This window comes from Pollicipes pollicipes, unplaced genomic scaffold, assembly GCF_011947565.3.
Source record: "Pollicipes pollicipes isolate AB1234 unplaced genomic scaffold, Ppol_2.1 Scaffold_5724;HRSCAF=6776_pilon_pilon_pilon, whole genome shotgun sequence".
NCBI lineage: Eukaryota > Metazoa > Arthropoda > Thecostraca > Pollicipedomorpha > Pollicipedidae > Pollicipes > Pollicipes pollicipes.
In genome coordinates this window covers 19408525-19420915 of record NW_023596746.1, presented here as the reverse complement: position 1 = coordinate 19420915, position 12391 = coordinate 19408525, and the positions used below count along the sequence as shown (strand labels likewise).

At 52.8% G+C, this 12391-nt stretch overlaps 1 protein-coding gene across 1 annotated transcript; it reads right to left on the bottom strand.

Moving 5' to 3' along the window:
* Positions 1 to 1916: 1916 nt before the first annotated feature.
* LOC119103363 (tumor necrosis factor alpha-induced protein 8-like protein) lies at positions 1917 to 10295 on the bottom strand. Its single transcript, XM_037226875.1, has 3 exons — positions 10136 to 10295; positions 2852 to 3007; positions 1917 to 2589 (listed from the first exon to the last, which is right to left on the bottom strand). Exons 2-3 carry the CDS (start codon positions 2996 to 2998, stop codon positions 2167 to 2169), a joined length of 570 nt encoding a protein of 189 aa, XP_037082770.1. The 5' UTR covers positions 2999 to 3007; positions 10136 to 10295; the 3' UTR covers positions 1917 to 2166.
* Positions 10296 to 12391: the final 2096 nt, after the last annotated feature.

Genomic DNA, 12391 nt, shown 5'->3' with positions numbered 1-12391 from the left:
TATCCTTTATAGCACGGGTTTTATGCTAGATTTCATGCTAGATTTTGTCGATGCAGACAGCTATAACCTTTACCATGATATGCAGCATTAAGGTCTCGAGAGTACTTCTTCCTCGTTTTCTTATAGGTAAATTACTTCTGAGTAACCTCCTTTCACATGAGACAACTCGTCCCTCCTTGGGGTAAATTGATCACATGATGGGGTAAGTTGGTTTGTTTTTTTTTGTTGTTATTTGTCATATAGTAAGTTAAATCTCAAGAAAGCTGAATGCGTTACGACGTACGAATCGAATGTGCTTGTCTGTGCTTTTCCGCAATTCATTACGATTGCGACAAGAACAATTTTGTCTTTTTTATCAATTATTAGTTTGTTTTTCTCTCACTTATTCCTCGGTTTCCGTTGATCGGGTAGAAATCACGGGCCTACGTGGGCAATGTGTACGTCGACTTGTTTTCTAGGTGACAAAAGCTTATGGTAGTCATGTCAGCCAATCATCAACGAAGGTCAGTCAGTAACACTGTCGGTAATTGCATCACTGGTCCAACGTGCTCCATGCATGGCTGATGCATGGAGCACGTTGGCTGACCATGTACCAGCTGACTTCTTGGAATAATGCTTGCGCCATCCCGAAATGCTTGGCATGCTAAATGTGTTGTGGTATATACAACACATGTGCCTCCTCACCTCGCAGTATAGCATTGAGATTGGCCTAGTCGTGCCGTAAACCCCCAAACACATATTTACACTGATCGCTATAGTTTTCAACGATAGGCAAAAAGCATATTTGCCGCGATCATGTCTGCACGAATGCATGTACTAGGCCGGAAGTACACTGAACGGTGGAGGGAGCTGCTGTGCGCCGGTTGAGCGGCCCAAGGCTGCCACCCATCATACGGATTTCGAAAAGATTACCCTGACACCACTTGGACATGATATAACTCACCCCACTCTCCCCTATTAGGAAATAACATGGATTAAGTGCTTAGTTCTTCAAGTATGGAACATTGTCAACGCTTATCATGACCAGGGAAGCGGACTCAGGGAAAGGAACAGGAAAGAAGGAAAGAAAGGAATACGAGCAGTGAGCAGTGAGCAGAGCAGTGACGCACCAATGCAAAACCAAACAAAACATAATCAGCTACGCCGGAAGAAGGCAACGCCATTCCACTTCCCGACGCGTTGTCTCGCATTTTGACACGAACACAATCCAATTTTAACCAAAAGTGTATCGTAACGACGGCTGGCGCCGTGTTCGTGAAATATAAACATTATATAAACATTATTGGTTGTGCCCGTCTGCGCGCACCAGTGTTTGTACCAAACTTAATTTGATTGTGTTCATTTCATACACCCTGCACTCCGCGATATTCCCAGGACTGGAACCAAAGGAAAAATCCCTCCCTATCTGAATTCGTGGGAAGGTGAGGTTTTTTCCTACTCTTTTGTCCTCCTGCTTCTTCCATAACTTTGCTTCTTACGACTACATCATTCTCAAATATTTTGGCTTGCGCGCGAGCCTGGTGGGGGGCAGGTACCGTGCCACAAAGGGCGCTTTCACCGTGGCATGTTTGTTCGTGACGTTACGGACGGAGACAGAGAGCGCAAAAGCGGCAATATGTTTTCAAAATGAAGGTTTTCTGCTCGTTCTAATAACATGAACTTATAAAGCGTTTCTGGTGGTCCCAACCGCTGTATGCCGCTTAACTAACCCCCCTGAACATTTGCGGACTTGTGAAGGCCCAGTTACACATGCCATACAGATAGGGCGAACACCATGACCCATGCATCGACAGATCATCTCATACATTGTCATCCGCTGAATAAAACCATCGTCCACTATCGCAGCATTGTACTCGTACTTGTTGGCCCTCAGAACTTCGGTTCCCTAGTGACGTTGGTCGATGGTTTGTCCCCTGTTATCGCTAGCAGCGTTTATTTACTTAATCAGGCACAACAGGAGTGAAAACCCACCCGATATGACACCTCAGTAAATATCTTAAGGCACACGACGAACATAACCGTGTGCGGCGCGAATGGCTCGCGTTTTTGCAACGATTTCCAGTTGCATGTGTCGTAACCACTGGCCTTCGGCCGGACAGAATGTTTATACACACGATTATCATACGACGGATAGCAGTGTCACAGCCAACGTTTGACGCGTGCGCCCTAACTGGCGTCATCTTCGGAGGCCTCCAAGATCGTGTTCAGGTCCTTAGTGATTTTGCCAAGCAAATCACGGTGCTCCGAGTTCCGGGCAAACACTGCGTCCAGAAACCGTGGCTCGCGGAAGAACGTGAACACGTGCTCGATACGCGAGAGCGTCTTATCGGTCAGGTGTCGTTCCACCAGCTTGGTGAGCATGGCCTTCATGTCCAGCAGGCTCTGTGTGATGAAGCTGCGATCGTAGCTGAAGTCGATCTGGTAGAAGCTGATGATGGTCATGGAGGTCATCTGGAACTTGCGCTGGAACTTGGCCGCCAGCACCATCTCGTCATGGTCGAACTGATCATTCTTGTTCAGGATTCCCACTTTGACGACCACTTTGATCAGGTTCTTGATGACCTTCTCGGATTCCTTTTTGTTACCGGTCTGCGGGGAACACCATCAGCGCCGCATCACCGTTAACCACGCCTGGCAGCCAAACCCTGACAGACCCGCCAGCCCGCGCCCGACACCTGTCGCGACAAACCACACCGCTTCGTCATCGATACACACACGTTCCGAAATGTAAACAAGGTGCTCAGTGACCACGCATTTCACGGCGACACAACAGGCGCTGCTATTGTTTACTCTAGACCATAAGGCAGGTTCCCTGCCAGTCAGTCAGACAGCCCCAGCCGGTTAGACTTACCACGCCTTTGCAGAGCTTAAAGAGGTTGTCGAGGATCTGGCTGGTGGCGTCGTCCAGCAGCGTCCTGGCCACCGTCTTGTTGCTGATTTTGCTAGCTAGCTTCTTTTGGACGCGCAGGCCGATGTCCTTGGCTCGAAACTCGCTCATGACTAGCGTCTGGCAAAGGCGGCACCAATGTCAGCGAACAAAAGGGTCACATGAGCCGCAGCTTTGTAGCAACACATTTAAACAAACGGACCTCAAACCAGAAAAAATTCAACCATCTGTAAACGACATCCTGGACCTCTCTGGGACCAGTCACGTTGACATGCATTCTATACAAAGACCAATGGTGTTTAAAAATGCTAACGAGTTATGTTAGAAGTCGACGACATTTGCATAGGGGTAACGCAGATTAGCATGCAACATGGAAGCAGCCAACATGTTAAGGTGCATCGTGAATTGGTTTGGGAAATATGTTGTTAATCTTTCTCTACAATGTTGGCTCCATTTGTCCGACCAGACTTGTTCGATATTCTGCTCTGAAAAGACCATCTCTACGCCGAACATTGCCTTCCATAGCTATGATAGGTTTTTCCAATATTCACCGCATCCGTAAAACTCGTGGCAACTGAAAAGCCCACATCCTTTCTCGTTCCAATACCGTTAGCTGATCAGCATGGATTGGCTCACATGTCTCCGGTTGCTTAAGGCACAACCCGTCGTAGAGCCTCCGCCTGACAGCGCCGAGTGTGGACGCTATTGTTCTATAGATTGCGGGTATCTAAACCAGCCGGAGCGCCGCCATTTGTGAAAGCGGTCCTTGTAGTCCGCCTACGGCCTCGTCACAGTAGACATGTGTACACTCAATTGGAAGCCGCACAGAAAACTCGAGGCATAAAGCAACAAAGCCACGACTCGGTTTATTTAGAGAGCACGCGGAATGAGATCGCAGCTTCCCGGGACGCGACGGCAGCCCGCCGAGCGCACCCACAGCGAGAGAGTCGACCTCCGCCCGTCAGCGTGACTCGGCTCCTTCCGTTAGATCGACGCTGGCCCAGATCGGTCGCCGGGTCGGCCGCGACGGCGGCCGCCGCGCCGCCTCGCCCCCGCCCCGCCCCGCCGGGTTATCGCCCCGTTCGGCTCACCGTCTGGCTCGCTCGACGCGACCCCGGTCCGCGGCCGGCGATGAGCGCGGCGCGGCGGCGGCGACCGGCGGCGCGCGGGGTCGGGAGGGCGCGCGGCTCGGCGGCGGCGGCGGCGGCGAGTGGTGGCCGCGTGAGAACAAGCAGCCCGCGAGGTGCGGAGCGCCGCGCTCCCTGCCGACCTGCCGACTCTTACCGGGGAGCTAGCAAACGCGGCGGCGAGAGGCCTGGCGTCTACGGGGGCGGGTGAGAGTACGATCGGGCACGGTATAAGCGATTGTTTTCGTTGTACGCCTTGGCGTGGGCTTAATCATCCTGTACGCCTTGGCGTGGGTTTAGTCATCCTGTTTGTTTACGGAGGCGTCGCCCGAGATTGCCTGTGGGTTCGAAGGTACTGTGGCTGGTTGAAGTGGTCAGATAGCCACGCGTGTTGCGGCAGACCATACGTGGGTTGGGGTTGGCGGTGGCGGTGGCGGTGGCGGTGGCGGTGGCGGTGGCGGTGCAGGTGCAGGTGCAGGTGCAGGTGCAGCTGGACGTGAACGTCGACGTGGACGTGGACGTGGATGTGGATGTAGAGGTGGGGGTGGAAGCGGGGGAGGGGAGGGAAGGGAGGGGAGCGCTATTCCCCAGTGTGTAAGCAATAACTTGCGCCTGCAACGGGATTGGTATTTCTTTTTACGAATTTAGTCCGTATCTCTTGACTGAATCGACTTCTGAGATGTGCACCCACGCTACGGAGTGCCTACTGCATGAGACCCGGTTCCAACACCCGATCGTGAAATTCCGGTTCAAAAGGCCGAGTTTAGCGGCGGAAGCTCAGCGTGCCGTGATGTTTCGCACGGTCTGCCCTACCCCCTGACATCACCCGACCTTTAGCGCGGCCGCTGCAAGCAGCTGCATTTCATCCCAGGTAGGGGCAAATAGCGAGCCCCTACACCCTAAAGCGACTCAAACCCATCTAGCCACGGGTGGGTGAATCGGAAGCCAGACACTCCCAAGTAAATGAGCCACCGGAACAGCACCAGAGCAACAGAAGAACAGAATAGATGGAAAGCAAATCAAAATCTGTTCCGAGCCACATTTACTCACGCAGTATTTGGGGTCCGTAATCCGAATATGTTTTGTCCAAAGATATTTGCGTTCGGCTATTCATTACCCCAGATAACCATTTGTGCATCAGCGAAGACGAATGACGCTAATAGCCCAGGGCTATATATATATATATATATATATATATATATATATATATATATATATATATACTGGCATGCTTTTAAGTGGAAAACACTGTTTTAGGCGACACAAATTTGATTTTCGGTAACTATGCCCTTAAAGACGTCATTGTTTGATTATGTCATTGAACGTTCTCATGGCGTTCTTGCGTATTTATCCTTGAGTTTAAGATGTTTACTTGCACTCACGTACTCTGCTATGGCGCTATTCTGAACTTATTTGGTTACAAGTCTTATTTCCGCAATAGTTTGTAATTATGTACCGCTTCTGATACCTTGTGGCACTAAATGTGATGTGATTCGAGATCGAAATTTGTACAGCTTGCTTTGCAGTGATTCAGAGTAGGTTGAACTCCACTATACTTGGGAGCCGTGCTGACAGACGCCAGATCTGAACGGCTCGACGACAATGTTCTTTCTGGCCTTGAACGCTGTATGGCCAACGGCGAAACAGGATTTGAATGGCATTGCTATGGCGTCATGCATGCTTGAATGACCTTGAAATATTCCGCACATCAAAGCCCGAATATATTCGCGGGCATGTAGCTCAGAAAACTGAGTATTTCATGTCTTAAGAAGGGCAAGGCTGTGAACTGCGGCAATCTTCAACATGGCTATTTCGGTTCAAAACCCCACACAAATGTGGAACACTCCCTTAAACGAGGTAGTGCCACCTTTGATGGATACTTCAAAAACATGCTCTAATGAAACCGTAGGGCCGTTTATGTCAAATAGTAACACGCCGCGGCAGCACCAACAACATATTGCTTCTTATTTTCTGTTTCATGATACGCGGCCTATATTTTGGCACAGCACATAATTTTTTTTCTTTGTTGCCCCAGATTTTATTTCTGGAATAGGAATTTCTGGAATCAAGCACATACAAGACAATCCAGTCAGATATTCATCCTAGCCTTCGTGACTTGTGTGGCTCCACGTCAATCTCGTTCAAAGGTGGCATGACAGACGGTATTACTAATAGAAAAGGCTTGTGAACACCAACTATCTGACTTTGGTACACATCAAGTGAGATTGGCGAAATGAACTATGTCCTTTCTGAGTATGAATGACGTCAGAGAAATGAACGTTTGTGATTGTCACAAACGGGCGACGTTTGTGCCCGCTTTCGTAAGTCATTTAGCAAGAGGTGCACTGTGACAGCTTAAACCTGAGCGTCGCTGGACGACGTGACATGCTGGTGGCATAAACCTGCCGTGTAGGCACGGCCTTGTAACGATGTGAGCATTCAAGTATTCCAAATCCAAAGTAATTTTCGAAAACAGACATTGTGCAGGATGCCTTGGGGGATAACTCCATCGTACGACGTTTCCTTGAACTAGCCTGATATTGACCTCATATTTGCATATATTTCCCTAATTGTTGTTCTTTAAACTCTCATATAAATTCATGCACAACCATTTTTGATAATTAGTGTATTGCGAACATTACGCAGCACGCATATCGAAAAGAGCAGAACAAATAAGAAGCATCACTTTCAAAGCGGTGAGTGGTGAGGCCGATATCATTTCTTCCCTCGAAGCAGCTATTCAAAATCAAAATTCCGAGCAATTCAGGACGATTTCAAGAAAACTAGTGTTTCCGACTGGATTCAACACGTCTGTCCAACTAGGAGTGAAAAGTACAAAAAGGAGGCATGCTCCATTTAAGAGGCAACGTTTCGCCCTCATGTGGGGTTTTGAAGTGAGGTAACCGGATTGTAAAACAAACAGGGGGAGATCATATCATCAGTTTGTGGTCATATTGCTATTGATAGCTAAGGTGATCTGGTCACCGAGCTTGCGAACAATTAGCTTGGTTGTATGTGGGTCGATGTATGCTCCTAACATGCACCACAAGCGATGATGACACCCAGATGCGGGAAAGGCACCGATCGGTCCATGGATGCCGCGCGCCGCGGTCCCGGTCGGCCGCGCGCTGGAACGCCACGTTCTAATCTTGCAGCAAAGTTTTGCAATTCCTTACACTCTTTGTTCGAAAGGAATAGCAGGTGCACTCTTCTTGCTCTCTGTCGAATCATGCATTCCCCACTTTTATCAACTGAAATGTGATGATTTCATTGAATATCTCCCGATAAGGCACCATCATCTCACTACATCAGAGTGTGTATGTGCTGCTTTCATTCATCGCTTCAAGTCGCGGCAATGACGAATGCCTAAGGGATGAGCAGAACTCGGCTGCTATTTACGCCTCCTCACGCCGTTCTCGATATCAGACGACAAAAAACCGACGGGTGCGAGTTCCTCGCTTTTCAGTGTGCAAAATGCCACATCCTCCACCCACACAATACTGGACACGAGCCATCACTGGCCGTGCTTTGCTCTTGAGAGCTGTAGTGATACCCCGCCACTGGGCGCGTGATGGGCGGGATAAGGAGTAAGGACAATGCCGGGGCAGTACATCGTCTACCATGTGATTGGATGGGGTCCTCGCAGGTGTCATATCACAATATCACGCGGTGTTCGACGACCGGTATAACCATATACAATCCTGACTTTTTACAATGTTTGTTTTTGTTCCCGTTCCAACTGTAGTGGGCTGGTATAGCGTTGGGGATTCGATGCATTTTGGGAATAAAAGCTGGGATTAGTGGCATCGGATTCGGATTTGAATATATTCAAATATATCCATTTCAATCCCCAGCAAATTCAGAGCATTGAACAGCAGGACGAACGATTCATTCCGATGCAGAACCGACACGAACGTGTTGCATTTCGTTTATCCGACCAAAGTGTAAACCTGGATAACATTTGGTACAATTACCCGAGCACTTCAGTAAGGGCATTCAAATTTCCGTGCAGTTTTTGGAACTCCACTCCTGATTTTCCGGGTTCAAATCGCCGCTTTTAGCATTCGAGATCCTCCGCGATTCGAATCGATACAAATCCTGCGCATCCGGATCCTTAACTGTAAGTGGTAAGCAACAGGACATGCCCAGAGCGATGCACCACCTGTACCCAACACTAAATCACCACTTATGAACTATTTATTAGTATTATTTGTATTACCATCATCATTATTATTGTTGTTATTGTCATCATTATTATTTATTATTGTTATTATTATTATTATTATTATTATTACTGCGAACCGTGGCGAAATCCAGCGAGTGGCTATTCTAACGCCGCGACAGTACATGTCACATAGATAAACGCAGAATACGCACCACATGCAAATGGGACGCGACGCCAGCGACACACATACGATGTTATAAAGCATGAGCGACTAGCGACACAATCAGCACCTGCACGTCATGGCCAGTTGGTCAATTTAGGTAAGTTCTCTGATGTAAGACATTGCTTTGCCCTTTAACTCATTTAAGCGTTTGCACTGGCGCGTGGCAGCAGGGAGGCGATTCCACGCCGCCACGGCTAGATAGGGAAACGCCCTTTTCACGCACTCGCACTTTAACTTCACGCACTTTAAGCGAGGGTGCTTTACAGCGCCCTTATACAGTACAGTTTCGTCATCGGTGGCTCTGGTGTGCCGCTGAGATACTTCAGATCGGCGCCTGATCAGATTACTGATAGCCCGTGGCCCATCAGGCACGGACATGGCGCGATGCAAACATATGCAGTCGCGGTGGGCGACAGTCTCGTCGAAATTGGGATAATTTAGCCGTTTTCGGGATTCCGTGATGTGATCTCGTTTGCATTTGCCGGCAACAATTCTGACCGCGAAGTTATAGCCTTATCTGTCAATTAATAGCCTTTAATATTTCTTCTGAGTTACGTGTTCCTCCAAAGCATGGTCGATCAAGGATCCATTGGCTTTATCCTAATGACTGCAGATGTTTAGTGAGCCATTTTCAGCGAGAGACTCCACATACACCTTTTTTGTACGGTAATACTCTAAAATGGGACGCAGCTCTAAATTTCCACTCCTGATGAACGCCTGCTGGAGCAAAAACCAGACAAGACACGACATACTAAGTACTTGGAATACTTGGGGAACAGAGAGCATGGCCGTTTTCTCCCGAAACATGTAACAATAAAATATCATAGCTTCAACGGCAATAACCGTACACCTATTTCACTGCGCAGTTTCACTGCGCCAACACCAGTGGTCTAGGCAAGTGCGAAACTTCGAAGACCACGTCGCTCCTTCTTTCCCCCCGCCCCCTCTTCCGCTCCCCTTCCACGAAATCCTGTATGCTACGCTGTTCCTCTCCACACCAGTTCACGAGCATCGACCGCCCAGCACGTTCGAGGCCCAGCCGCCCCGCGTGGGGCCCAGCCGCGCGCACGGGCCGCGCGGTGTCCTTGGCGAACGGACGCCGGTTATGCAGCGGCGCGCTCTCCGGGGCCTCCGCACCTGCGGGGAGCACGAGCCCCCGCCGGCGGCACCGCGGCGCCTGGCTCCCACTGCACCGACGGCGCGCCCTCGGCTCCCCGACGGACCAACGGCATGACGTGGCGGTCGGCGCCGCATCCACGGCACGGCACGGCACGGCACGGTGAGGCGGACGGTGGGTCCGAGCGTGCCGCGGCAAGCGGGACGGACAGCGGCAGCGCGCGCTTCTCCTCGGACAGCGGCAGCGCGCGCTTCTCGAACTGACCGCCGCCGGCGCGGAAATCGGCCACCGGTCTACAGTCGGCGGCGGCGCGGCCGGGTCCAAGGTCAAACGGACGGACCAGACGAAGTAGGTTAACGGGCCGGATCGGTGATTTAGTGACGAGGGCGTTACTGGTCTGGTGCGGAAACCAGTGAGCATCACGTTCTTCTCGTGCTGTCAAACCCGGGGCTTCGTATTGCCTCGGGGTCTTGAAAGCGACTTTGATCCGCAGTCAACACAGTCACGTGACACGTTCACGGAAGTTTTTCCTTGCACCGAGCCATCTTCAACGGTAAGCACAGCTCAAACTGTAAACAAGATAACGGCAGATACGCCGGCGCGGCGAACGTCTCACCTTCTGTTTCGATCCGTGCTATACGACGTCCATGCGGCGACGGGTGAGGACAGGACCTCGGGCGGCAGCTCACCCCTCCGCACCACCCCAGCCGGACTGGAGCGCGACGGTCGGCAGCTGCGCCTCTCACGCGGCTCCGCACCACAGCTGCCCGTCGCCGCGCCGCCAGCCGCGCCCAGCAGCTGACCGTTCGCCGCGGGCACCCGCCCGCCGCGCCTGCCACCTGCCGGCGGCGGCCTCAACCAGCGACGCCACTGCGCCGCGTCGCGGGCGCGGGCGGCCGTGCGGGGGGAGAGCGGGAGGAGCTCCGCTGACTGCGCACCGCACGCGGAGAGAGAGAGGAAAGAGTGTCGCTCTGCTGGGAAGACCGGGCGTGAAACTGCTGTCGGTGTGGCTCGTATGACTTGGCGGCCTTGGCTTAGCTGCGTTCCAGGTGCAGCGGTCTTCATGGTGATTGAAATTCAACTCACTTTCCAAAAATCGAGTTTGAATGGGATCCGGTTTGGTCGCTGTCACTTGTTCTTCGAACGCGGAAATCGGCCGTTACCAATTCTGTGCGCCTCGCAGCGCCGTGGGCGGACGGGACCGCGCTGCGTTGGCGGAGCTCTGGGGTGCCTTGGGCAGACGGGACCGCGCTGCGTTGGCGGAGCTCTGGGGTGCCGTGGGCGGACGGGACCGCGCTGCGTTGGCGGAGCTCTGGGGTGCCGTGGGCGGACGGGACCGCGCTGCGTTGGCGGAGCTCTGGGGTGCCTTGGGCAGACGGGACCGCGCTGCGTTGGCGGAGCTCTGGGGTGCCGTGGGCGGACGGGACCGCGCTGCGTTGGCGGAGCTCTGGGGTGCCGTGGGCAGAAGGGACCGCGCTGCGTTGGCAGACGGGACCGCGCGCTGCGTTGGCGGGGCTCTGGGGTGCCGTGGGCAGAAGGGACCGCGCTGCGTTGGCAGACGGGACCGCGCGCTGCGTTGGCGGGGCTCTGGGGTGTCGTGGGCAGAAGGGACCGCGCTGCGTTGGCGGGGCTCTGGGGTGCCGTGGGCAGACGGGACCGCGCTGCGTTGGCGGACGGGACCGCACTCTGGGGTGCCCCGTCGCACCTGGGACATGTTGACCCTGACAGCTTGTGACTATGGATGACGTGCAAGGATGGATCCAGCATCAAGTCTCCGGGGGGGGGGGGGGGTCTCGAAGAGGCGCGCAAACACCGCGAAGACAAGCCGGATGAAGGCAAATGTGTATTTCTCACCTGTCCTCCTGGAAAGCTCCGCTGCCGCGCTCAGCACCTGGATCCCTGCCTGAAAACGTGAAAACGTGCTCCGCGGCTACGTGGCAGAATGAGCCTGACGGCCCATTTACCATGGGGGGACAATGCCTGGGGGGCCCACAACTGCTGACGAAGGCCAAGTGTTGGCAAGGGGCCTGGATTCGGCCAGAGGCAGTGTTTGAGGAGGCCCGAAGAGCCTGGAAGGCCCACCAAGTCAAACGATAAAGGGCTCAATTGAAGTCTCTATGGGCGCAAAGGGCTGGTCGAAGTCTTATTCAGTGGCCCCGGACTGCGAGACGGGCCCTCAAATGGCAGTCAAAGAGCCCTTGGGGCCGATCGAGGACCCCTGGGTCGATGTGGGCTTGTATGTCGGTCGGGTACCACCAGTACCGCACGGTCAGCTCCGTATCGTTATGGGCCTGAGGGCTCACTTCCCCATCAGCTACAAAGCCGGGGCCGGTGACAGTAACTGGTAGGTGTCCCTGTATCCGCCAGGGGCCCGCAGCGCCTAGCAGAGCGTTCTGTGTCCACAAGGGGCCCCGAATCGACCCAGTGTTTGATGAGGCTTGAAGAGGGGCCCGGGCGGCTCAACGGAACCGATAATCGAAGGCTTGGTTGGAGGGCGTAAGGGCCTGAAGATCTGTGGGTCACATATAGAATCACAGCACGCGGTGTCGTGACCTGAAATATCAGTCCGGGATCCTCTTGCACTGCTTGAGGACCAACTGAGACAATACGGGTGTCTAAATCGGCCAGAGAAGACGAACACCGAACACTTGGCTCCCTGTCCATCTGAATCCTGGTGGTCCATTCCCCAACCAGAGGCAAGGCTGGGGGCCACGATTTTCATTGGTCTGGATCCCACAAACAGTGGTTGGAGCCCTGTGTTGGTCAGGGGCCCACAGTGTATAACAGGTGGTCAAATGTCGGCTAGCGACCTTAAGTCGGTCACGAGCTTCGTTTGATGGAGGTTCCCTTGGGCCCAGACCAAGGGCCCGAT

Coding starts and splice junctions, on each gene's coding strand:
- LOC119103363 (XM_037226875.1), bottom strand. CDS start 2,998: ATGAGCGAGTTTCGAGCCAAGGACATCGGCCTGCGCGTCCAAAAGAAG. Junction 2,590..2,851: donor TTAAGCTCTGCAAAGGCGTG/GTAAGTCTAACC, acceptor TGTTCCCCGCAG/ACCGGTAACAAAAAGGAATC.